Source organism: Lasioglossum baleicum, chromosome 3 (genome assembly GCF_051020765.1).
Source record: "Lasioglossum baleicum chromosome 3, iyLasBale1, whole genome shotgun sequence".
NCBI lineage: Eukaryota > Metazoa > Arthropoda > Insecta > Hymenoptera > Halictidae > Lasioglossum > Lasioglossum baleicum.
In genome coordinates this window covers 4592976-4619100 of record NC_134931.1, presented here as the reverse complement: position 1 = coordinate 4619100, position 26125 = coordinate 4592976, and the positions used below count along the sequence as shown (strand labels likewise).

The following is a 26125-nucleotide window of genomic DNA, read 5'->3' as shown; positions in this document are numbered from 1 at the left end:
AGCTGTGATTAAATGAAAAATAAATTATAATTCTATGTGTTCATTCTGTTTTGTACTTTGTTTTTATTTGTTTCTTTCAAGTTACATGTAATATATACATAAACTGTTAGTACAGAAATATTATTACAGGAAAATGCAGAATACAGTGTAACTGTATTAAAACCGCATGATATGATATAACGAATAAAGTATTTGTAAAATAAAAAGATTCTTCTCTTGTAAAAGTGATGAGAGATCTTACGCATTTGTGCATCGAATGCATATTTGTACATAAGTGTTCATAAATTGTACGTGCATACAGAATTTGTGTTAATTTGAAAATATTTCTTCTAGTTTTTTCTTCAAAAATATTTTGATTGTCTTCCGGTTCATAGCGATAGAACTTCTTCTGCACACTTTTTTAATATATCTAGTGCAAAATCGATATCATTTTTGTTTAAAAGCGTAGAAATACAAAGCCTCAGACTAGGTCTGGGTAATTCTTTCTCTGTTTCCAAGTATGCAGGCGTTATAACAGCTAAATTATTTTCGATACATTTCTCGGAGATTTTAGAGAGTAAGTTCTCTTCTACGTTACGATCTAATCGTTCTTTCAAATAGACATGTTTTATAGGAGATCCTGAAAAACTTGAACAATCTAAACATTGAATCTCTTGAAGTCCACTATTCATGGCTATACAATTCTCTCTTAGAGACTCAAATATTTCTGGATTATTTTTCATAATGTCTAGAGAAGTAATAGCAGCAGATGTCAGAAGAGGTGGAAGGGACGCAGAAAAACAGTATCCAAGTCCAGACAAACGTTGATGTTCAATAACGAATGACGTACCCACGCAAAATCCACCAATGGATCCTAGTGCTGACTCTAAAGATCCTGTAATTTATATAAATGTTTTCGATAAGAATGAACGAGCATATGTACTTACAATACAAAGTATATCTAGGAATATTATCTACCCATGATCATGTCAATCTCATGTCTAGGAATATTGAAATATTCTGTGACACCTTTTCCATGTGCACCGAGAGTACCAAACGATACTGACTCATCAATGAATATTCTCAATTTGTATTTCTTACAAAGTGCCAGTAAATCGGGCAATGGGCACATTTGTCCTGTATTCGCGTAAACACCTTCAATGATTAAAAATCGTTTGACTTTGCTTGCTTTTTTAGGATTTCGCTGATCGAGTTCTGCTTGTTTCTTTAGTAACTCATGGAGATCGTTAACATCGTTGTGTTTAAAATATTTAACATTAGTTCTAGACGCGTCTAATCCTTTTTGTATGGCAAAATTGACTTTCTCATCTACAAATACAAGATCTCTGCGCTTACAATAAGCTGCTATCGCAGACGCTACAGTACTAAATCCGTACGAATATACTACAGCCTCTTCTGTGTTCGTGTAATCTGCTAAACGTTTTTCTAGTTCAAGGTGCACATCTACGGTTCCATAGAATCCACGTGGACCACAGGAACCAACTCCGTATTTTCTTACTGCTGCTATCGCTGCTTTTTCTATATCCTTGTTTTCTACAAAACCCAAATAATTATGTGTACCAAGATTCAAACAATCCTTTCCATCGATTACTATTCGTTTTCCAGCTCTTGACGTTACGCATCTTGGATTTAAAGACGGATGACTTGTTTGCGGATTGGTTATAAGCGGTTCAGGATTCCACTCTGCGAGTTTCTTCTGAACCTCCTCTTCCGTTGGCACTCTTTCGTGCCTGCTGTACCGTCTCTTAGCAATAAACCAAACAAACCAAAAGATCACGAATGCCACTATTAGCGTATGATATTGAGGTATTGTACTTAAAATGTCCATCGATTCAATAAATATAAATTTTGTGCTCATGTTTCCGTTTGTATGATATTCTTTGTACCCTGTTTCTAGTTTTTCGTTGATAATAAGATCAATCACCTTATATACTATGATATATCCTTAGTTCGACAATGTTACACTAAATGGTATTGTACAACTTGTGCGACGCGTTCACGTAAAATATATGATTTTCAAAAATCATTTTACGTATTTAAATTACTTTTAGAATACTAATTAGAGTTTAAAAGAAAATTAACATTGGAAAGTCACTACCTCATGGTAGCGAACATGTACTGATAAAGCAAATATTAGATAAAGTAATTTCTGACTCAGCCTATATATTAGTTACTGCAGTCACCTTTTTTGACTGCAAGACCAGATGGCAGCACCATGAGAAATATAGATCAGTGCGAAATTCTGCAAATGGAATTTTTCAAAAATTTTCTGATATTTGTCTAGAGTTTGCAAGAGTCATATATCGATTTTAATTTCAACATAATAATTGAATTTAAATTTTTCGAAATACACGAAAGAATAAATTCGAATGTACATGAAATGTAATCGAGTTTATTGATCTACCGCATGGAAGATCTGTTTTCTTTTCTAATCAGATTATTGTAAGTTTCAAAATGATATTATTCTAACGGAACATTTCATTTTTGAATGCGATGCGCTCGAACGCAGGCGCATGTGCAGTAAAGAATCCTAAGCTTTCATAATAGCAAGAGCAGTACTTCCGGTTTCCGGTATCCGGCAAACGCCCCAGTCTATGTAGTAATGTTGTCAGACTGAATTCGTATCACTTGTGTATCGTGTTTGTTGTGCTATTGTCAAATCGATTGTCATAAAGTGACAGCATACATGGTGCTGAACCTCAGCAAGACGTCATAATTGGTGAGTGAGTAGTCATATTTGCCATAATAGTGCGATAAAACATACCACAGCCGCTAGGTACATATCAACTGTTCTGAAAACATTTTACTATTCATGCATTCCCGCAATTTGTATTATTTATACAATTATATTGGATACGTATACATATATATATATATATACGCGAGCTGCGTGGTATATTTATTATGGGTTTGGAGATATTGAAAATCTAATTCATCAAAATGAAAGAGACAAGAGCGTTTCGTTTGGTTATGAACACGATTATACGTGTGCAGTCTGCAGTTTATGCCTCCTACAGCGTTTCAACTGTGAGTCATACTAAATATATTGTAGAGTGCACCGTGCACCTGACTCTTGACTCTTGACACCTGGTAATGTATCTCGATGTATACATATATTATAATACCGCATATATATGTACAGTAATCTGATTAAGAATAATAATTCAATTATCAAAACATCTCTTTGCACACTCGCACAAACATTTTTATTTTCATACTTCTGTGTAAGTACAGAAATCACATAAGTTTATTTATACGAAACGTTCTTCTTTTCACGAAAAAAACGAATCATTTCATTAAAGAATATTCAGCAATACAGAAAACTTTGAGAAGTTCTAGAATATATTCGATTCTCTTATACGTCGCTTAATTCTTTCACAAATAAAAAATTTGCGTGCGTTTAAAGAGTTGAGCGAAGTCAAAAATTGAGTAGATCAGATTTTTTACTATTATGTTGGTTATATGATACGGTCCTGCGATCCTGATGCGAGATTAAAATACCATTGTGAAAGCTGACGAAGTGAGTCCGTTATCATCATTCATCAGTTACACGTCGATCGCATCACCGTATTCATTTTGTGTAGTCTTTCTGTTACGTTAATCAGTCGGAAACGTATAGATATTAATGCAGAAAACTATTATTAAAATGTCTGAAATTCCGAAAGTTGTGGAGGATGATTCCCGAATGGTGCCAGGTGCTTATAAAAAAGTGTTGAACATGTGGAAAAATCGTGAGTATAAAACGATTCTTTTTTTCCAAGGAAATTTGCAATTGAACATCCATTAACAATAAAAGAACAGGTTTAACAAGATTTCACAAAACAATTCAAATAATACTAAACGTTATATACGGATCTGCCAGATACTGAAATTCCTTATCAGTGCACTAATTTCTATTATTGTAATGCGTATATTATCTGAAATTATTTTCAACAAATTAACCTCTCTCAAGCATACAAATCTTCTACCGTCATCGACAATGATTCAACTCTTTTTCTACAACGTTTTTTCCATAAATGTACAGTCTACGAATTTTTTGTATCTAGGTTATATTCTCGATAAACAATAGATAAATTATCTATTATCGGTGTGTTATTTATACATGTATGTGCATGGTCTGACGACTGATAAAGAACAATCGAATATCGCCATAAGCGGAGTTGAAACATGAGTCACAATATACGTGCATCATTGTAACAGTACAGTGTTTAACTCATACCATGCGTCATTATGATTTTCAACAATATTATATTGACAGTTATAACGTTAATTCCTTCTTTACGAGCCATAGAATACATTTCACAAATGTCAAAGAAGGTACATTCGAAGTCGAACAGTTCCGTTAACATCACTCTAACATAAATGAATTTTTACTTAATGAAATAACTACTTTAAAATGCAAAATAAATATTTGCTAATACAGTCGACACCTTTCTTTACGCTTGAAATCGGAGATTGTAAATACTATATGCGAGTAATTAAAAGTTAAAAGGGGATTTACTGAATACCGGAACCGAAATAAATACCGGTAGTCTTCGGTTTTCGTTTTGCCTCAAAATCGTAGCGGAGCTGCGACCGCAAGAACGATTGGTATTGCCCAGTCATCAAAATTGCCTCGAGCAAATTATGACAAAATGTTCGCAATCGTACTTTGCGAGCGAAAGGCGGTCGTTTTAGTGTGAAACTACACTTGGAGCAGGATTTGGTCCTAATGCGGAAACGGATGGTTCTTCGACATTTGCCTGCAAAGTTTCGAAGCAAAATTCCATGCGAAACCGTTTTCTAAGGGTTTCGCAGGTAGAACCGAAAAGTACCGGTATGTCATACACCCGTATTTTCGTAGAAGCCGAGATTTTGAGAGTCCTGCGGTGCACGTGGCTCCTGCCTAAGAAACTTGCAACAATTTCGGGTCTCGACCACCCTGCGGCAGCACCGCAGTGTGCCGGTCGAAACCAGAAGCGGCAGAGCATTGCGCCGGCTACTTCCAAAGCAGACTGTTTTTGAGGACACAAACTCCACCCTCGCGGGGTCGCACGTAATTCAATTAGAATGTTCCGTTTGTGTGTTTAACGAGGATTCGCGTCTCCGCCAAGTGTGAACGATAATCGACTAATATAACAAGTGGAAAACATTCGTTCGTCTCGAATCCTTGAGAATTCTTTCACGACCGTACGCATTTTTCGAATAATTCCACTGAAACTTGCGTTACACCAATACTGAAGTGTGCGTAACCTCAATGCGCGCTGGAGAATTTTTTCAAGTGATCTCGACGGTTGACCCCGTGCCCGAGTACAACAATAGTCCCGCAACGATGTTAATTTACGTGTCGATCGCGTTGTTTACAATTGCCAAAAGTGAGTCATAGAGTCCGTGCAGAAATTTCTCGGATGATAGGTGTTTATTCATTCACTGATATGCTCGTCGGCCGTCGTATCGGTATTATTCGTGTCTCCGCCGGAAACATTGTTTGCGCGTAATTACTGAATGGAATATGACGTGATATACATACATATTTCTACGCGAACGTTCGAATCGTCGGTTTCCTTCCCCGTGCGAGCATGATAAACGTGGACACCTTATATAGTCACAGAGATGTATCGTTCCGGTTAGAAAGGGCGTGTATGTGCTTTCCGACGCAAAATTTGTCTCGCCTGCGTTTCCCCATTGATCGTAATCGGAGGACCGTTCGAATCTAGAGAACGAGAAATATCGTCCGGGAGAAAATAACCTGTGAAAGTGTTCGAATCCATGATCATCCTTCTCGCACGCATTTTCGCCGGGCTAATCTCGAGAACGTAAACCTGGGCGTAGTTGAAATCGATCATCGCGCCATCAACAGAGAGAATTTCGCGGGGAAAACACGTTACGGATAGCCTTTACGAGGTCCATTGAAAGTGATGTGATTTTGTTACTACGCATAACGTTACGCTGTCAAATATTATTATAGTGTTACCAAACTTGTTGTTTCTACGGTTAAACGAACAGAATTGAATTGTTAAACAAACGAAAGTTCTGTAGATATTCTATCTCTGTTGTATTGAGCATGGTTTCGTCGATTAACAATACACGCTTGATGTTTATATCGAATAATGGAAATAATAGAGGTATCGATTGCTAATCTTAACGTTGTTTCGCGGTGTTAATTCGAAGTTTACGATGTTAGCGACTCGCCGACCGTAGATACACAAACCGGCTGTGACCGAGCGTAATTGAAATACGTTTGTACGAGTAATTTATAGTGCGTGATTCCCGTGGGAAATCCGGGTGGAATAGAGTACATATTCGATCGTCTAATTCCGGCCGCCCGGAAAGAGTTACCGGAACGTCTGCTCAAATTAAAATCTATGCTATAGTAGCAGTTACATCGGCTGTGAGGGGTTAATGCTGTACTTAGCTAAATATTAAAGCGTTGTTGCTCGTCGTTATTACTTCTGACGATTCGCTAGCTCAGAATCGTCGACGGTGTTTACAAGGAATCGTTGGAGGAAACCGTATTCTCTACCTGTTAAATAGCCTGCAACGATTTGAATTGATATTCGATATTGTTATTACCGTAATCGTTTACACAGTTCCGAGCTTATATACTGTTGAATCGGACATGACGTGTACGTTAGTTGATTTTTGAGAGACGTAGTAGATCAGTCGATATTGATCCGAACGGATCTAGACAAGTACGAAAAAAAGAGAGAGGCAGCGTGAAAGGGCCAAATTAAAAACGGCGAACGAAGCGTTTATTGCTGGTAGAACGGAAATCCATAATCGATATTGACGATGTTTAAATGCTGTGTGTGCAACAAGAGCTCGAAGAAGGAGAAGTCGGGTGGCGAGGTGACGAAGCAAAGTCAGAAAGCAACCGACTCGCAGATAGTTCCCGTCGATTCGACGACGCTGGTCGACGAGAACAGACACCTCGGAAAGGGTGAAAAATTGAACGGCGACGTGCAGAGATCGGAGAAAGTTTCGCCGTCGATGGAGAATTGTGCTGCGGAAGTGGTCGACGACTTGACTGTCAAGAGTCCGTTGCCTTCCGGTAAACGAGACGAAACGAACGATTCCCTTCGATCGCGGAACGAATCGATAGTGGAATCGAATGAGAAGAATCGCCATGACGAAAACGGGCACGATCAAACGAAAGAGGATAAGATAAGACGGGCGAGTGGGGGTAAGGATGAGATCGGAAATGGAGAAGTAGATGCAAGCGACAATATAAGCATGAGCGGCGGTGGTGGAGTAATGACGGCAATACTAAACGCCGGTATTACCAACACCGTTAAAACGAACATCTACGATTCCTCTGCCGCGTACATCGAGAGAACGATCGACGACGGCCCGGAAGAAGAAGGCGACGACTCCGTGTTCGAAGCTTGTCCGAGCGACAACAACGCGAATAAAAAACCGCCGCCAGGTATAGCTTCACTTACGCAATGTTTACATTCCGTTCTCCCCGAAAACGTTTCCGATCCTGCATCTCAACATTCAATGTCTATTCTACACCTTTAAAAGGTCCACCTAAATTTAGCCACCCAAATGTGTGATGATTAGACAGCGGATTTTATGCATTTATGACAACAACGAGTAGGCGTAATTCAAAACGGTGAAAACATTATAGAAGAATTGAAATGTGTGTCAATTTGACACCGTGGGACAGATTCAGTTCGTGAAATGAGTATACATATGTCTAAATCATTAAATATTATATGTCTAAATGTGTTTGAATGCCAACTAGAATACGCAAGGATAAAAAATATACATTTACGAAGAAAAAAATCGTTGATCTTGAAAACTCCGGAAACAATGACCTTGGAAGAAAATAACATTTGCAAAGCATTTACCTTGCGATACCATTTACATTGCATTAAAAACATTTGTTATGCCGTCAAAAATAAAGGAGATACATATTTAGGTGGCTACATTTAAACTGTACGATCGGAACGAAGATTTTTCGGCCAATTCTTTTACGATTTCTTGCAACGTAATATTATTTTTCATCATTATAATTTATTTGGCTGCACTGTACCTTCGGTAACTTTGTAACCTCAACTTTAGACACTCATAACTTTTGAACCACTGACCTCCTACGATTGAAACTTGGATTTTTGGTATTTTCTCGCAAATCTATCGCTTCCTCGTAAAAATCTATAGGATTGCATAAGAAAAAGGCAAAAATTTCTAGTTACACCCAAGGTACAGTTTAACCACTTATTTTAATTAGATCGATTTCTGTCTTCGTTGGATTCTCTTGTAGCGACAACCCTAGTCTGCCAAAATGATTTTGTTCCCTGCGTCGACTTTATTATATCTGATCGATTTTTTTGAAATAAGAAATGTAAAAATTATATTGAATCTGTTAACCGGGGAAATTCGTCTACCTCGAGTAGAATCTGCTACAGGGTTAGAGTTAACTCGTCGTGCAGAATACTGTATGTTGTATAAATAAACGAACTGTTCTCTAACTGGAGAATATTCTATCACCAGTGAGCGGCGGCAGTGACATGGTTTCATCAATTGGAGACAAAGGAGACTGAAGAATCGGCAGATATTGCCTTCACGCGGCGACAATAAAAAATAAATGTCGTATCGATTTTTAGCATACGAATGGCAACTTTACAATCCCGTTTCGAATCGACTCGACGCATCGTACAAAAGCGTTTCAAAAGTATTCTCGAACGACGTGTTATCTCGCTGAGAAAGTTGTATGTATGTAGAAGCATTTTCCGGCGACGAGTTGTCTCGTCCAGTTAGAATCTAATTGTTAGATCGTTGTCCCCGGTTAATAGAGTATGGAAGCTTCTATGTGATAAAATGTGAATGTTGTTGGGGGTGTATGGTACGCAGCTTCGTCGGTGCCGCGCTGGCTGTCCGAAGAGGATGACGGCGATCATGATTCGGAAGAATGCAGCGGAATGCAAGAACCACCCGCGACACCAGTCGCTCGCGATGAGCTAGCCTTAAGACGTCACAGATTCTTCTCTGACTTATTGCAAGCCGCGCAAAATGCGACCGAGCACAGAGTGAGGTTCGACCCCCTAGGACCCATGGTGCACTCTGGTCAGGGTTCACCCTAAATCCATTTCTTACTTTGTAATACAGTAGTAAGTCCTCGACATGCGTGGTTAATTCGAGCAGCACCGCTGGCAGATTATTAATACGATCTGCCCTGCAATACCACATGTATGTACTCATTTGAAAGGAAAATTCAAATAAACTATATTCATGAAAAATTGATCACCAGACTGCGGATGTTTATGCAATTTGCAATTTTTGTAGATGAATTTCGAGAAAGTGGAATCAAATGAAATCTCATTTTCAGTGGTAGTAGCCTTCGCACAGGTCTGGAATAAATAAAAATCGTATTAAATTCTGACAAATCATCAAACAGTTATCTTCGTCTTCATCTTCGAATTGGTTTTCTGATTCGCTTCTAAGAATCCGCGTAAGTCGAGGACTTACTGTATTCTGATCGATGCATTTTCCTTGGTAATTTCGAACACATTACAATCGAAATACATACCTTGCATTTATTCACCATGATCTAGTTTTCAAAAGAAGCTACCTGATAGTCCACTTCACTTCTATTTCACAAGTCCGAAGTAAAAGGAGTGGGGTGGGCAACTATTGGGGCGGAGCGCATTTCAGGTGTCTTCTTTCAAAAAATAGACCACAACATCGTGAATATAACATAATACACCGTGTATTGTCACCGCGCGACAATACCTCGACTTTTCCATCTTTTGTTGCGTTGTGCACTACGTCACCTAACCCAGCGCACAGTGGTCCGAGAGTCCGCTTTCTGTGGCCGAAACTATTGTAGCGTTATTTCAAGGTTTAATGTTATATCATTATAGGTCGTTGGATTCGTCTCGATATCCGTTGGAATATTATGGAGTAAAAAATACAGTGAGTGACAGAGTATTCGTACGCCCTTTAAAATAGAATAACTGTTTCATAATTGTACCAAACGATCTGACTTTTTATAATCAATTAGAAGCATTGGTTTATGAAATGATATGCAAACAAGATTTTGCAAACATTATAATTTACAAGGTTATATGCAAAAATAAAAAAGGGATTTTTTAAAACTTTTTTATTTGTGCCCTTAATGAAAATTTAAAATATATGTTTTGTAGATTTGTGTTAGTTGTACACATACTGAAAATTTCATCGAAATCGATTGACGCAGGAAAAAATGACACGCATCAAAAGATGTAATTAAGCAGAAACTGATGAAAAGTCGTGTAAAACTACGATTTTCACTATTTTTAACCGCTTGTAGCTCGTGTGTATGTTAATCGATTTCGATTAACAAACATATATTTTTAATTTTCTTTGAGAGCCTAAATAAAAAAGTATTAAAAAATGCCTTTTTTATTTTTGCATGTAACCTTGTAAATGATAATTATTTGGAAAATATTTTTTGCATATCATTTCGTAAACCAATGCTTCTAATTGATTATGAAAAATCAGGTCGTTTGGTACAATGATAAAAAAGTTATTCTCTTTTAAAGGGCGTGCGAATACTTTCTACACTCTGTGTATATGTTCTTAGGTCGTTCGGGAAGTCATTTCGTTTTCTCAAAGGAAAACGAAAGCCAATTGTTTACCATTTAGAATAAGGTTTATGACATTTTGTTCTATGATCTCATGATATACATAATACCCCATACAATACTTAAATCTTTAGTAATTGATTAGATACCAATATATTTGACAATGCTAACGATATTTTGAATAATCATACAGCAGCTTTTAGTGGTGACTCTGAGTCGCCACTCGAGTGCTAAAGAGTAAAGATCTAAAGAATTTCTGTTTTTCACTAGAAAAAATTGAGTTATACGACTTTTTACGGCTTCATTTAGAATGAAATTTGCTGGCTCCTGGACGACTGTGCGGTGTCTTGTATTATTATTTATATTCTTGAATTTCTCGTAGTTATTGTTTTTTTTGATAATGAAGTTTCTTACAATTCATATTAATCAATACAGCGAAAATGAAGTACCATAATTTGGATGAACATGAGCAAGTTTCAAATATGGCAGTACATACTCTGCAACCTGTACATAGTAACTTTGCTGAACGATATGAGCTGAAGGCACACGCGTTATGTCGTGAAACATTCTCCACCATGATTTGCTTCCAAGTTCTGACGGAAGCATTCGCGAGTATCACAAGTTTTCAGGCTTTACGCATTGTTTCGAACTTATTGTTAGTCACTCTATTTTTATCATTCGACCTATTTACCTTTCAATCCGTTGTAATATTTCATGAACTGCGTATAGTACTTCGAATGTAATTGCAAAAAGTAATCGTTCTAGAGATTTTTATTTCTGATATTTTTCTTTATGTTCATTATATTGTCACGGTAAAATGTACATTTTATAAATATTTCTTGACACGAACCGAACATTTTGAAACATTTGTTGTTTAGTTGCGTTAATGTGTTTCTTTGTTTTTACGTGTTGTCGAGTTACCGCGAGAGATTCGCTGGACGAAATAGTGTCTACCCACGCTGGGTTTATAACACTCACGGTCGCAATTCAGTTTTCGCAGATTTCCTAAGAATAGGTCGGCACATACACGCGTTGAATAATGTTAGAATGGCGCTTCAGTTCTTCGCCAGCTTCTGAAAAGTCGAGTTGCTGCGGAACGCAACGGCTTTCCTTATAAAAATCATTTTCGGTAAAATAGGGGAATAGTTAAACCGAGAGCGATTTTTGTTTTGTGTTCTGTCGGGTTCGGGTAGATGTGGGAACAACTATTTCACTAGGTTATTGTTTTAAATTCAATTGTTCAGCGTACAAGCTTATCGAATGAAAATACCAAAATTCAGATTAATCGCGAATTACTCCATTTTTATTCGAACAAACGTGTACTCGAATAGCTTTAGTATTTCAATGAAAACACCAATTTATTTTTATTACACATGCTTGCAACATAATGGTCTAACGGCTGTGGATGTTGATCCGGCTATTTATACACTCATTCTATATTTAATTTACATTTCATAAATGCGAACTTTCTGGAATATATTACTTTCAGTTTAGAAATCATTCTATATCATTAGACAGCGGATTCAAAATGAGTAGGTGCAATTTGCAACAGTAAAAACATTAGAAACATTTACAAATATATTTACAATGTTATATTATTTTCAATCCATTTAACATATTAAGAAAGAAAATCAATTTCTACTTCACTCCAGTTTGCGATTCACGTACCAAATTTTTATTTTGTATAAAGATCCGCTGTCTATATATTACGACAAAATACATAGTGTTCCGACCAAATGATTGTTTTGTTGTTCTTTCTTGAATGTGATGAGTACAGAAATGAAACTTTCTTTTCGTTTGCATGTAGACATTCTTTTTAAGTCTTGATTATTTTTGAAAATAATTTTTATTAACCTGTATACATATTAACTCATTGAAATTTGTATTGCATTAAAGGCTGCGACTCTAATGATAAGGAAGAGCATTTGGAAGAGCTAGTAAATCGATTAGAAGACGTTACCAAACGATTGGAGAACGTACGAACACGTACCATAGCTGAAACTCAAGATACTGCTGTTCAAACGAATACACCATCGCCAAGAAGGTCTAAGTCAGTCGAGAACGGTACATCAGAACAGACTGCCTCACTCGTTCGGTCACCCATTAAATCGGCATCAGGTCAAATTGTCAGCATGTCAGTCGCAGGCTATGAAGATCTTGTGGCTGGACCTGTAAGAGAATACTTGCAGTTAAGTTCTAAAATTGGCGGCGATGTGGCAACCCACAGTAAGCTTGTAGAAAAGGCTTTTCAGTAAGTATTTCTATGTTATGCGGCAACATTATTTTACACTTTAAATAGACTTATATAAATTCATCAACCGTTCCTGATTTTTCCTTGTAGAATTCAGCTTCAGTTTATTCGAACTGCAGCGAGTCGACCAGCTCCAACAAACCAGTCGGAACAGGTTGCTCTCCTTGGACCCACCTCGACACAAATTCAACAGATTCAAGAGTTCCGTGAGAAAAATAGAGGCTCTCCATTTTTCAATCATTTATCAGCGATTAGTGAAAGTATTCCGGCTCTAGGATGGGTTGCCGTGTCACCCACGCCAGCGCCATACGTAAAAGAGATGAACGACGCCGGACAGTTTTATTCCAATCGCGTTTTAAAAGACTGGAAAGAAAAGTAAGTCGGTTTTACGCATGGTAATCGAGAATCGAATGTTATCATTAGACTGCGGAAATTGCGCATTCATAACGAAAATGAATAGATTACTTACAAAACTGTGAAGATATTAGTTCATTTAGTCTTTTATATTTTCAGAGATAAAGTGCATGCAGAATGGTGCAAGGCTTGGGTACAAACGTTAAGCGATCTTCAGCAATACGTACGTCAACATCACACAACAGGATTGGTGTGGGCAAAAACTGGCTCTGTACCGGCTGGTATACCACCACCTCCACCGCCATGCATGCCTATCGGGGATGTGGCGCCCGTCAGTATTGGCGACGACAGGAGCGCCCTTTTCGCGGAAATCAATCAGGGAGAAAATATTACAAAGAGTAAATACAACACGATTGTCGGAATATTAATATTTTAGTTGTACAAATCGATAAAGTGACGTTTCATTGAACAGATTTGAAGAAAGTAACTTCTGAAATGCAAACGCATAAAAACCCCTCACTGAGGACTGGTCCAGCACCATTTAAGGCCCCGGTAGTCGATAATGCGGTACCATCGAAGACAATACCACCAGCAAATGCTCCGATTGACAAACCACCAGTATTCACTAGAGACGGGAAGAAATGGCTCATAGTAAGTACTACTGAACAATCTAATAAAATCGCTGTTTTAAGATTTTTACTCGGGGGCTTCTACCGAAATGTATACTATCGGTTTTAACCCTTTGGACTCGAAGCAATTTTAATTCGAAAATCTTTTCTTTCACAACCCAGATCATTTTTAGTCTATGTAATCTTTTTTACATTGTGCACATCAAATTGAATCTGTTTTCTCATACACAACAGTTGAGCTTTCTACAATTTATAGAATACAGACGAGTTTAATAACATTAAAACTGTCTTGAATAATGGTATGCCAATTTTTACTGTCGCCTCAGAGTCACCATTCGAATGCAAAGAGTTAAAGTCCCTGCTTTTACTGTGATTGGATCGTTACGTTACTTACAGTTTCATTTAGTTTGAATGTACATGCAATTTTCCATTGTAGGAATATCACAAAGGAAACAAAAATCTGCTCGTTGAAAATGTAGAGATGAACAACGTCATCTACATGTTCCGATGTCAAGATAGTACCTTAGTTGTTAAAGGTAAACTAAACTCTATCGTGATGGACTCATGTCGCAAATCATCCGTTGTCTTCGACTCTCTCGTGTCGAGCATCGAATTCGTCAACTGCCAAAGCGTTCAAATGCAGGTGAGTTTTTTTTTAAATGTCACCGTACACCCAAAAATAAATTCCTATATCTTTGTCAAAAATATAAAAAGTATATTCATTTCCAAATTTGATCATATATACACAACACAGTTACATGGAGTGTTCATCTTATATTAGAAAATAAAGGCACAATCTATAAAAGGTATGTCTGTGACCATTATTTATGAATTTCATGGATACAGATGTTAAATGATCTTTTTTTATCGACGGTCTGCTGGATTTTCAACACTCGGATACAAGCCTCTTGCAGACATTTTGCAATTCTTGTAGATGCGCCAAATTTGGTTCTTGATAGAGAATTTCAAGTAGTGCTACATATTCGTCGTTGTTCAATTCTTTGGGTGTGCCGCATATTTGAAATTTGTTTAACACGCTTTCCGATGTTCTCGTAACATTTCCTAAGTCCGTGATAGACGTGCTCGTATCGGTCACCGATGGTTTAGCGGTAACATCAATTTCTCTTTGCTCCACCGAAAGAAAGCATAAATTTCTTAATTTTTCGTTTGATAAATTATTTGTTAACAGTTCACTGTCCCCTTTCGAGGCAGTTAAATCAACAGATTGATTCTGATTCAACTCGTTACCATTTATGACTGAAGAAACGATAGTAACAATTTTATGCATTGCACTTTGTTTCTTTCCAACTGTGTCTGCTGCGAGATTTTCATCTTTCGTATTAGACTCTCTGTCTTTGATATATTCTAAGAATTTATTAGGATCTACTATTTTCGTTGCATTATGATCATATTTTGTGAATATGTTAACGTAGATTACCATTTGCTCTTGCGCAGCAATTTTACTATCGGTACTTTCGATTGTACTCTCTGGTATTCGCGATGACGCGGTGTCGTTTGCGTTTTCGACACGTCTGCTCTCTTCCTTTATACACTGATCATTGATTTCCGATGCGCCTTCCAATTTTAGACTTTCTTCCGTCGCATAATGACTCTTACTAGATAAATTGTCTCTCCAGAACATTGTCATTGTCAGTGGCCCTCTCACCGGACTTCTATGTCTCGACTCATTCTCCGTTTTCCGAGTTGCTTCCAGTCTGCTTTTTAAAATTGGTATGCACGATCGCGAAGGAGTTCTTGATACCGGTGTTGACGGCTTGGCTTGACTGTTTAACTTCAATCTAGTATCAAGTGACTGGGTACAATTTACAGAGTTCGCATTACTCGATGATGCGTTTGAGCGAAAACTTATTTGCGATTGAGATCTCTTTTTATCTAACTTACAACTATGGTCCGTATTACGTCTAGGTTCGGCAGATAGATCTCTGGTTTTTACCTGGATCGACGACGATCTATGCTCTGTTCTAGCGTGAGCAGCATTTACCGAATCAGATTTTAAATTTTTCGGATTTTGCGAAACTGCCGACTTCTTTAATACTTCAGACTTTGAAGTATAGTTCTCTTGACTTTTTGACTTTATTTTCGTAGTCACTCTTTTTAGCGTTAGATTCTCGTTTGCGTCCCTTGGAGAAACCTGATGCGGAGATACGTCTGATAAAACTGTAGTTTGATCCGCATTTAGGATCGTTCTTTTGTTTCCAGATGAATTAGATTGTTCTTCGTTATTGAGTTTTATACTTGTTTTTGGTAGCAAAGATTCGTTGCCCATATTATTATACGATGTTGAAATTTCTTCCTCTTTCGCTGTTTGTATATTGATATGTCTGTTCGTATCATTTTCAGAAGATACATTTTCTTTATTAGTTTTATCAACATCAATTTCGTTATTTGTCATTTTAAAATAGGACTTTGTTCCGATTTTATTGACAGCACTAGTATTATTTGACACGGAAATAAACAACAAATCAGCATTTTCAGTGTCTTTTAAATCTTTTTCTGCCTTCGAAGTTGAGTTCGTAGTGTTTAATTTTATAGCTGAACTCGAAGCTTCATCCGTAAAGTACATGCTGCTCTGAGGAGAAATGAGATTGGAATAAGATTGATATAGATCTGCCTCATTAATTATCTCCTTGTTCTCTATGTTTGCAAATGAATTTTGTACAACCGCATTATCTCTTCTGTTCTTGAATTTACTATCTTCATCGCAATGAACTTGCGAGCCTCTGTATTCTACCGCAGTTGTAGTTTTATTGCACGTTTCTTTGTTACGAGTTTCCACTTCTACGTAATCATGTTGCTGAGGAGTTACAGTGTTTGTTGAAACAGTTTGTACATTTTTCTCGTCGATATAGTCGTCCTTGAAAGTAGACCAATTTAGATTTAACTCGTCCTCGTCCATTGATTTATTAGTCAGTGCTATTGTAGACAGAGATTCTGGAATGTCACAATCCTTTGAATGATTTACACCGATCGAATTATGCAGGTTCACCTCGATGGAGTTTTCTTTGCTTTCCGAAACTGATAATTCGTACATTGTATTTGCAACGTTTATCACTGTGTGCACTTCCATTGTATCCTCATTTTTTGTTATCAATGTTTGTTCTATTAGCGAACAGGTGCCAGGGTGTCTTCTCAAACTCAAATTTGGACTAGACATCAAATTTTTGTTCTCTTCGCTGAATTTCTCATTCTGTGATGTATTCAATTTTGTGCTTAACAAGTTTCCTACATCTTTAGTAAACACAACGTTTGTACATTGGTCTGCGGTGTTTGAATTCAGAAAATTACATCCTTCCCTTTTGTTCAAATTCGGATTCGGTTCATCTATGAGCGAGTCATTCAGGTTTTGCGAAAATATCTCTGTGCTGATATCGTTGCGATTCGCAAGTTCGTTTACGTTGCTTATACGTATGAAGTTTGATTCAGGTTTCTCCTCGTTATTTCCATTCCTTGAGCAGCTTGTACATTTCATAGTTTCGTGCTTCTCGTCAGCCATACTTGTGGTGTAACCTTGATATTTTGCGTGTAAATTATCCGATGCCATCTCCGAAGCGTTAACAGATCTAGTTTCATGGCAACTCTTGTAGTCCGACAAAGATGCTTGATTAAGATTTGCTTCGTTGTTTTTCTGCATTATGTTACTGAAACTGAAATATTCAGAGCCCGAACCGAGATTTCTATTGGATTCAATACTCTCTTTATTTACGCTCTGATTGTTCTGTACGTTCCTTATATCGTTGCTAAACGTCGAAGAATGAGCTAATTGTTTGCCTTGTTTTATGTTGAGAAACATGTAAGTCCGACTACTTCTTTCAGTGGAGCTGCTAATCGATTGTTCCTCCGATATGATATCCAAAAGTTTCGATTGAAGATTATTGTTAATGTACGAACATTTGCTGAACTCTGACATACACTCTCTCTCGATGTTTTCTTTCTTCTCGTCCACATAGCATATTTTTTCCAGTTCTACGCGTGTCAGCAATGCTCTTTTGATTTGCAACGCCTCTTGAAGCAACACTGCTGTAGATTTATCATCCGATTCACTTTCTTTGGATATCTCTGTGTGGCTCGAGGTTGGCGACGTTATCAATAAATCTTCATCGGTATCCATTGGTACGGTCTGCCTGTTCAAGCAATCAAACGATCGTGCCCGAGTGTTTTCAACGTATACGTCTGGTAATGTAAAATTACTCGTTGCAGCTGTTCCTCTAGTGCTGTTCTCATTGTCGAAGAAGTCAGATGAGATAGTGTAACATATTCTCTCCGGAATGTTCTCATACCTCGTAGAAGAGTATTCCGTCGTGTCGACTGTGTATGACTTCTGATTATTCAAGGAGTGCATTTGATTTTCTGTTTGCTTCGGAAGCGAACAATAAAGATCGTTGACATTGTTCGAATAATAAGTGCTGAGCACCTGGGAATAGCTTCGAACAGACACATCGGAACTCCTGCCTGTTTCGTCGCTGTCATATTGTTCGGAACTGATGTAGACGGTTCTGTGTATGTCATCGAAGTGCTTTCTGCTGACAGTGTCGAAGCTAACTCTGTTCTTTTTCTTCTCGTTCCAACTGTTACTTTCCGTTTTAATCGAGACGGTCTTTTTCGTGAGATTGTTACTAGCGTTGTTCATTATACTTTCGCTGTTCTGTGGCGTTTCCGCTACTTTCGTTCCAGAATTTTGTATGTCGTACGTTCGCAGCACGTTGTGCAAACTCTCCAACTTCTTCCTCACTTGATACAACGTCTCCTGCGATGTTTCTACGAACTTCTGACGCTCACGCGGTTGCGGGATCATCATGTGCGAGGATTGTCGAGGAAACACTTCGCTGCAGAACGTTATGTTCATCTTTGAGGGCACCAGACGCTTGTCGTTCAGTTTCATGACTGGACGAACTACACTCGGCAGCTCCAAACAATTTTCCTTATTCTGCTGTGTGAATTCCTTTTCTTTCATAGCTGTTCGTTGCTTTGCTGATATCTTTTTCGCCGGGTTGTCTCTCGATTTTTCACTCACGCTAGGCGTGTCCTCTTGTTCAGCATATTTTTCTTGCTGCAATGTAAGCGAGCATATGTAAGTCGGGTTGTAATCACGGTTATACAAAGATTCGTAGTCTACGCATTATATTCGTTATACATATTTTTACCTGCACCTCCGACCAGTTATTTTTCATCGAGGACTCGTTGCTGCTTTCCAGTGAGCTGCAGACCAGTCCGAAATTTTTATTGCTCTCGTGTAACTCTTGCAGGAATCGTTTGCACTCGTCCATAGTTCTCGTGAATTTCTTGCAAGGCGTAGTCGCTTTCTCAGGTTTAGGTGGTCTCGGTTTGTTACTTAGTTTGCTCGTCGATTTGCTGTTTCTGTTCCGCCGGGAAATCGGGTTTGAGGTCACGTTTCTGTTATGTACTTCGAAATTTTCGCTTTTCGACACTTTGCGTCGTCTTTGACCGGCTTGCCTCTTAAAGACGGAGGAATTTATGCTGCAAGCATTAAAACACCCGTGATGCTTGTGGAAATCATGTCTCTGAGAAATGTGCCCATAATTATGAAAGTGGTCTAAATCAAAATTATTACACACATCATTTTACGATATCGTCAAAAATGAACCGTTGGATAGTGCTCGTTATTTCAACATTATATGGAAGTCATTTAGTGTTAATATCCTTCTCCTCGAAATATCTCGAAACAAGAAATATATCACTTAGCCACTTTCAGAATTATGGGCACAAATGTGGTTGCGCCTTCCTTACTGTACGCAGCTCTAAATCTCAATTAGTATCGAAGTTAGTATCAAAGTTTTTTTAAAAGTACAGTATTCTCTCCCTATAAAAATCGTGTCTACAGAGATGCAATATTATACTAAATGTTTACAAGTCTTGTAAACGATTCTGTACAAGTTCGAAGGACTTTCAAGCAGTTTCTAAGATCCAAGAACTGAGTGAGGATAACGAAAGCGAGCAGTATGGAAGTTTACGCTGTGATTCTATTTACTGTAGAGATCCATCGCTGTCGCTTTTTGAAGATCTACTGATGGGTTCTAGGGGTAAAGTGTTGCGTCTGAGGTAGGGATAAAAGGATTTATTTTTCGCGTCGTACAGTTCCGTCAAATGGTGCTCGGAGGGATAATAATTTCCTTTTGGATACGAAATGAACGACTCGTCTCGTCTGGGGCTGGAAACAATGATACGTATTACCCGAATGATAGCAACGGTACTATAGACAATAGATCACTGTATTAAATGTTCTTTTCATATTTGTAAACATATTTCTTTGAGATCAACGTTCATCTTCTCATCGGATCTAATACAGTAACTAATGGTTAGACAGCGGATTTGATGCATTTATAATAAAAATGAGTAGGTATAATTTAAAACATTAAAAACATTAAACGAATTTAAAAATACTTTTATATCATTTTCAAGCTATTGGAAAATTCAGGTGGATAATTTTTATTTTGCATAAAGATCCGCTGTCTACTAATGATGTACACTAGCTCCTAAAAAATTAGAATCTAGATAGAACGCTTCTGACTGTGGGTCGAAACAATTGGTATCTTAAATATTCAGGATACCTCAGTAACACGCGCTTTATCCAATCGGTGCGATCGTTGGTGTTCGACAGGGTCAAACGAAGATTTTGTAAATGTTTCTTGAAGCTTGGCTTCTGTATTTGGTGGGGCATAGGCCACGAGCCGTACTGCATTTTGTACGTTAGTATGCTCACTTTCAGCTCGAGGTCTTCAATCTTGTATCCGACCTTATTCAGGATCTTTTTATCATCCAGGACCTCGCCTAACCGTTTCGCTTTCGAGCGTATCACACGGAGTAACATGGTGCAAGCAAGGAACGTGCAGACGACCTTCGAACAACAATTATCTTTCATTTTCTAACTGTTTGGGACGATTTGTAAAAGAAATGGATTTAAAATTCGGTTCATTGCGAAGCAAGAAAGTTTTCAAACGGATACCTTCCTTATTACAAATGCTTACATCTCTCACGATGTATTAATTTGGTTTCATTAGATTCGCGAATAACTTAATACCCCGACAATAAAATTGTTCTCAATTTTTAACAATCGCGTAGAAGATGTCCGATTGGTTTCAACGAGATCCAAGGTTTTTAACAGGTTATTAAATGGAAAAAAGATGATGTGCCTTTAGAATGATCCCCTGGGTCAAGCATTCGGCGACATCGGTTACGATCTCGCTCCAAACGTAATTCACGATCGCTTTCGGGCATTCCTTCCAGTCGACTTCGCAGACCATTTGCACTGGCTCCAGATTTCCGCCTGGAAATCGTATTGGTTAATGGAATTTTCCTGACGCGGTTAGGCTATCTTGAAAAACGGTATTAGGATGCAAGTTATGGTGATAGGCGAGGACGCGTGAAATTTTACCGAACTGCCACTGCATTCTGTCTGGAAATGGCTAGGTCGGGACCATAGGTTTTGAAAAGTTTTAAAAAGTCATTCGTGGCTATTGTTATTATTCAGGAGCCTGTACCCCGTGAAACCGTGAGAAATCGAGAGAAACCGCGACCTGCAGTTGTTCGTCGATAGTGTTACGAGAATTGATCGATCTTGCTTACAGTTTACAGGATGGCTCAGAAATCTATCGTTGTTCTTGTTGTTTTAGGTATTAAAAGAGGTGTGCACCATCAGTTTGCAGGATGGCTCAGAAATCTATCGTTTCATTCTTAAAAAAGTCTTTACACTAAAACTAAATGAATGTTGTCTTTGTTTAATCGTAGGTATTAGGAGAGGTACGCACCATCTCCATCGATAAAACCGACGGTTGCCAGATGTACCTAAGCCCTGAGTCGGTGGACTGTGAATTGATCAGTAGCAAGTCAAGCGAGATGAATCTTATGGTGCCGAAATTGGGTGGAGATTACGTGAGTCCTGTATACGAGAAATTGCTCGACCGTGTCGAGAATAACCAGCAGAGATTTGTACTTTATTTTTCGATGATTGCAGGTTGAGTATCCCGTGCCGGAGCAGTTCAAGACCACGATCAGTCCATTAGGTCTCACCACGATCGCGATCAACTCGCTCGGCTAAAGTCGCCGGGGCGGTTCAACAGCATTCATAGCCTAAACTAACTATCCGATTAAGAGTACGGCTCATTAGAGATATCGTCTTCAGAGGATTCATCGATTTTTAATTTATTGCTTCTTGAAATTAATTTAAGGCGAACCAGGAGAGAAGGGACGACGAATTAGCAATGAAATAGACTCATCCGCGCGGCATAGAGTCCCCCGTGTCTGCTCGACGGACGTTCGATTAGGCACGGTGTGTTCGATTAGACAATTTCACTAAACGACGTGTCCACACAATACCTACTCGTTCGATGTAACGTTGTGCATTTCGTGGAGATCATCGACTCCGGTTCAGGCGAATAAAATCATGGCGAATAATTGAAAGGAAGAAAAACGTCACTCTTAAAGAGCTGTTCTACTTTTCTGGATAGCAAGGGTGCGGGATGCGCCTTCTCATTTCTCGATATGTAATGCAAAGATGGGGTTCTTCAAGTGCAAAGGGTTAAAATCATTAAAGGAAGAAATAGCATTCAATTTGGTTTCTATTTCTTGCAATCGACGCAGACAATTTTTACTTTGCATAAAGACTCCGTAGTCTAGTGATGAGCAACCCGCGGACTGCAGTGGGCCGAACGTGGAAACCTAATACTGCGCGCGGGCCGCAACGAACGCAATATTAAATACTTTGTTGCGTCGCCAGCTCCAATTTCAGTCTGTGTTTACGCTACGGTCTGCTAGTGCCTCTTTAACGAATTTATTGCTTTATTGCGACTGTATGTTGCGACAAGGTAATTTTGGAAATTATATCCTTTTGATTGCGCTTTTGACTACTGAAAAACCCCGTAATCGAGAATGCGCATGCCGCACTGTTGCGATCCTGGAAAGGAGAATAGCCCCTTAACAACAGCTAAAACGATTCATGCACGAATCCAAACGATTACGCGCTTACGGAATTTGAATGTGCGGGTACGACCGCCCCAGTACATCTACCACATGATATTTTGTAATATAGGATTAATTAGATCTCTAGTGGTTGTGATTCGTTGGTACATGTAGATGGACTCCGGTATCCTCCATGAAAACCGTTTTCGGTTTGCACGTTCGGTGCTGAGGCAGGGAGGCAGACTGTAGATCGGATTCACAGAGTACATAGGTATGGACAAAAGTTTTTGCTACCTTCGAACCGCACTTTTATACATTTACACCGTTTTTCTAACGTGATCAAACTTTTGCCCAAACCGGTCGTCAAGATGACTCGCCAAGGAATTGCCGCTCGACTCCATTTTTGTTTCTCTCGTTTCCGTTTTTTTCCTAAGCGGGTGATCAGAGCGAGTATCGCCCGAGAGAATCGAATTGGAAAGCATCTCGGGAGCGATTTCTGAAGCGTTTAGGGGACGTCATATCAATAGTTGGATATATCGCCTCTTGACTTTTGCAAACGAAGACTGTTCACCACGATCTAATTAACAGTTCCGTCGAAATTCGTCGTGTCGCTCTAAATTCTAGTGATTTCTATCTTTAAGGGTACGTTACTTCGGTTCAGGAGTCTTCCGAGTTTACGCGAGTATCCGTGGTCTGTAAATAGAGTAATCGAATTTTATTTCTTGATTGAAACGGACGTCAGTTGGTTGGCCAAGGTCGCTTTCTTTGGAAGAGACTCGCGAAATATGAAAGTTTCACCGGGATAGTAGAGAGATCGATTACCTGTTGAAATAGTCGCAAGAAAGTACGCGACGAATGATAGTTGTACACTACTGCTTGATCACCTTGGCCAGGTAACCGGAACGTAATCTGCTGAGAACGATCGATTAAGTCGAGAATGTTCGGGGTTCTTGACGTACACGTTGGATTATGTGTGTGAAATGATCAAAATGGTTGTGCAAAAGTCTTGACGGTCCACCGGTTGAGGAGATAAAAGGTATCGCGAACAATGATGGAGGCGAATGTTGTGAAACCTGAGGACTGAACATCAAAAAAAAGCGTGCTGTTTGAACGTGACGTAAATTACATTGTGATTTTTACCACTTGGTATATTGTGCTAATCGTAGGTATAATGTAATAACTAGCGCTCTACTTAAAAGCGGCACGATATAGAGTAACGAGATCGTTTTAGGATTAACATGGATTCAAACAGTTCGATCCTTTTTTTAACGTGTGGACGGTAAGGGGCAACTCGAACGGTCCGATTTCATTTATCTATCGTTGGTCTGGTACTAAAACCCGTTTCGCGGCGGAACGACAAATTCATTGACTGATGTTGTTTACACCCGAGGATCGTACTGTTCTTAACACAGTAGACTTCTAACAGCTTTCATTTTTAATATCGATAGAGTATTGTATCGAGAATAATCAATATTTATTTCGAAATATGATTTTCAGTGCTATTTCTAATTGTCCTAATAAAATGAAATGATATACCGTCTATGATACGCTTGTAATGTTATTACTCGTTCTTCTGAGAAATACATCAACGATTTAACGCCATTCTGAACCTTTTCAGGCTTCAAATTTCATTTCGATACTTCTCTTCGAATTCACACGTCGACAACGGTATTCGCTCAACATTAGCCTTCCATTTTGATAATTACGATGAATCATAAATGCTAGCAATTCGCTGTTAGTTACACTCTCGTCCACAAGTCAGCGGACACTTACTCAAATTTGGATGCAGACAATTTTATTGTTATTGAAGGACCTATACATTATTAAATAAAAATGGTACTTGCTAATTTTTTCGAATGTAGAGGAAATATCCTATATTTTCTAACTTTCAATTGTTATTTATATATTTTCTAATTTTTCAAATTCAAGTGGGGTAATTGTTTTTCAATTTGGCTTTTAGAGTTGTCCATAATCATCCTTCAATTTCTCAATCTCTTTTTTCCAACATTTATTCAAATAGTGTATACGCGTATATTTAATTTTCCATTCATATATTATCGTATAATAATAGCTACATCTAATCAAAATAAAAAAATAAAATTGAGCTGAAAGCTTCTATTCTTTAATTACCATTTTGTCGAAGATAATTGAGGGTCCGGTGATTTATGGACGGGAGAGTATGTCAGATAATGTATTGCAACGTCGAACACACGCGATAAAGTATTTTTCTAAAAATTCTTATTTATTAGCATCGGGTTCTTTTTACATAATACATTAGACACGATATATACATATTCCGTTTGTTAAACTTAGGAGAAACTTAAATTGGTAATAGCACGATATACGTGGCCTAGAGATTCGTTTTGCCGTGACAAAGAATCAAAATGCCAGGTTCGTCGGAAATGTTTCTACGTCAAGTATTTCTGAGTCATGCACGTGGCTCAGAAATACAAATTCTCCGCTACTATTTGCATCGTTGTCGAACAAGTAATGCTGCAAACTAGTCTTCTACGACATTAGTCGATACTCTCTCCGCTACTCGATCAAATGCAAAGGTAACCGCGTAGTGCCCGATACACTCTTCAACGTTTAGCTTCTGCTTTCGATTCGCAACTAGATATTGCACATACGTTCAATCAACGAACATTTAACACACTATACAGCACTGTTCGTTACTTGCAACATCCTACTGCGTTTTCGTTGCAACCGACACGTTCGCTACCACCAGTTTGCTTAGAAACAGTTCGTTGCCTTTTTCAGCAGGCTCTAAACAGAATAAACTGCAAATAGAAAATAATGTACTTTGCCAATCAACAGGCTAAATAACACGAAGTAACATTAAAAGATTGGTATGTTACGTTGGTGGCGAACGTGTAGAAATCGATTTTCTCTGTTCGTTGAGTCGCGCACATAAATTCGTAACGAGTCAACTACAAGTACGATCAGTCTTTGCTCATTAAAGATTAACCGGACAATTACGCTCGTCGCTGCCATCCGAGCATTCCAAGTAGCCATTGCACACCCGAGATTTCGGCAGACACTCGCCCAAAGGACATCTATGGCCTTTGCAAAATACCGACATAGATCGGATGTCTTCTCTGGATATCGTGTGCTGGATCCAGGGAAGATAGTGATGAACCTTCGTGTAGACTCCCGGCCTTCCCGGCCTTGCGCAACCATAACCGTTCGACGTGATACCTGATAAATTAAAACACGAGAGACGTTCAACGATGAAACATGCCACAACCAACATTAATCTACCAAATGTCCTTTCTTTTCAAACGATCCTTTTATCTTTGAGAGAGATACTCAATTATCATTTACTGTATTCTCAATATTTGATTGGTTAAAACGAGCTTGCTCGAACTTTGCAGATGTTTTTCAAATTTCGCAGAAGTATAGATTGAGTT

At 38.4% G+C, this 26125-nt stretch overlaps 5 protein-coding genes across 8 annotated transcripts in view; 1 reads left to right on the top strand and 4 right to left on the bottom strand.

Annotated features, from left to right (window-relative positions):
• Positions 1-46: 46 nt before the first annotated feature.
• On the bottom strand, positions 47-2202 carry Spt-i (serine palmitoyltransferase subunit I). The gene is made up of 2 exons (XM_076420070.1): positions 958-2202; positions 47-874 (listed from the first exon to the last, which is right to left on the bottom strand). The coding sequence occupies exons 1-2, from the start codon at positions 1856-1858 to the stop codon at positions 369-371; spliced, it is 1407 nt and encodes a 468-aa protein (XP_076276185.1). The 5' UTR covers positions 1859-2202; the 3' UTR covers positions 47-368.
• A 354-nt stretch (positions 2203-2556) lies between these two features.
• On the top strand, positions 2557-24257 carry Capt (adenylyl cyclase-associated protein 1). Of its 4 annotated transcripts, XM_076420051.1 has the most exons (9): positions 3796-7405; positions 8836-9048; positions 12444-12798; positions 12889-13173; positions 13312-13550; positions 13625-13803; positions 14218-14424; positions 21546-21689; positions 21772-24257. In XM_076420051.1, exons 1-9 carry the CDS (start codon positions 6772-6774, stop codon positions 21853-21855), a joined length of 2340 nt encoding a protein of 779 aa, XP_076276166.1. In that variant the 5' UTR covers positions 3796-6771; the 3' UTR covers positions 21856-24257. The 4 variants fall into 4 exon arrangements, with proteins under 4 accessions (XP_076276169.1, XP_076276168.1, XP_076276166.1 ...); XM_076420054.1 differs by lacking the exons at positions 3796-7405; positions 8836-9048 and adding an exon at positions 2557-2719; XM_076420053.1 differs by lacking the exons at positions 3796-7405; positions 8836-9048 and adding an exon at positions 3517-3731.
• LOC143207042 (uncharacterized) lies at positions 14418-19294 on the bottom strand. The gene has a single exon (XM_076420048.1). It carries the CDS (start codon positions 18751-18753, stop codon positions 14668-14670), a length of 4086 nt encoding a protein of 1361 aa, XP_076276163.1. The 5' UTR covers positions 18754-19294; the 3' UTR covers positions 14418-14667.
• Positions 19704-21208, bottom strand: LOC143207402 (uncharacterized). The gene is made up of 3 exons (XM_076420840.1): positions 21193-21208; positions 20951-21084; positions 19704-20682 (listed from the first exon to the last, which is right to left on the bottom strand). Exons 1-3 carry the CDS (start codon positions 21206-21208, stop codon positions 20302-20304), a joined length of 531 nt encoding a protein of 176 aa, XP_076276955.1. The 3' UTR covers positions 19704-20301.
• Positions 22168-26125, bottom strand: part of LOC143207041 (uncharacterized) — a 46278-nt gene continuing 42320 nt past the window's right edge. The window contains exon 13 of the mRNA XM_076420047.1: positions 22168-25913. Coding sequence (XP_076276162.1) covers positions 25672-25913 — 242 coding nt within the window. The 3' untranslated portion in view covers positions 22168-25671. The remainder of the gene's footprint in view (positions 25914-26125) is intronic.

What these genes read in the sequence shown, in the direction of transcription:
- Spt-i (XM_076420070.1), bottom strand. Translation starts at nt 1,858, where the DNA reads ATGAGCACAAAATTTATATTTATTGAATCGATGGACATTTTAAGTACA. An exon ending in TGAGATTGACATGATCATGG is followed by an intron (nt 875 to 957) that starts GTAGATAATATT and finishes TATAAATTACAG; the next exon opens with GATCTTTAGAGTCAGCACTA.
- Capt (XM_076420051.1), top strand. Translation starts at nt 6,772, where the DNA reads ATGTTTAAATGCTGTGTGTGCAACAAGAGCTCGAAGAAGGAGAAGTCG. An exon ending in ACGGGAAGAAATGGCTCATA is followed by an intron (nt 13,804 to 14,217) that starts GTAAGTACTACT and finishes TTTCCATTGTAG; the next exon opens with GAATATCACAAAGGAAACAA. An exon ending in GCCAAAGCGTTCAAATGCAG is followed by an intron (nt 14,425 to 21,545) that starts GTGAGTTTTTTT and finishes GTTTAATCGTAG; the next exon opens with GTATTAGGAGAGGTACGCAC.
- LOC143207042 (XM_076420048.1), bottom strand. Translation starts at nt 18,753, where the DNA reads ATGAAAGAAAAGGAATTCACACAGCAGAATAAGGAAAATTGTTTGGAG.
- LOC143207402 (XM_076420840.1), bottom strand. An exon ending in CCCAGGGGATCATTCTAAAG is followed by an intron (nt 20,683 to 20,950) that starts GCACATCATCTT and finishes CCAAACAGTTAG; the next exon opens with AAAATGAAAGATAATTGTTG.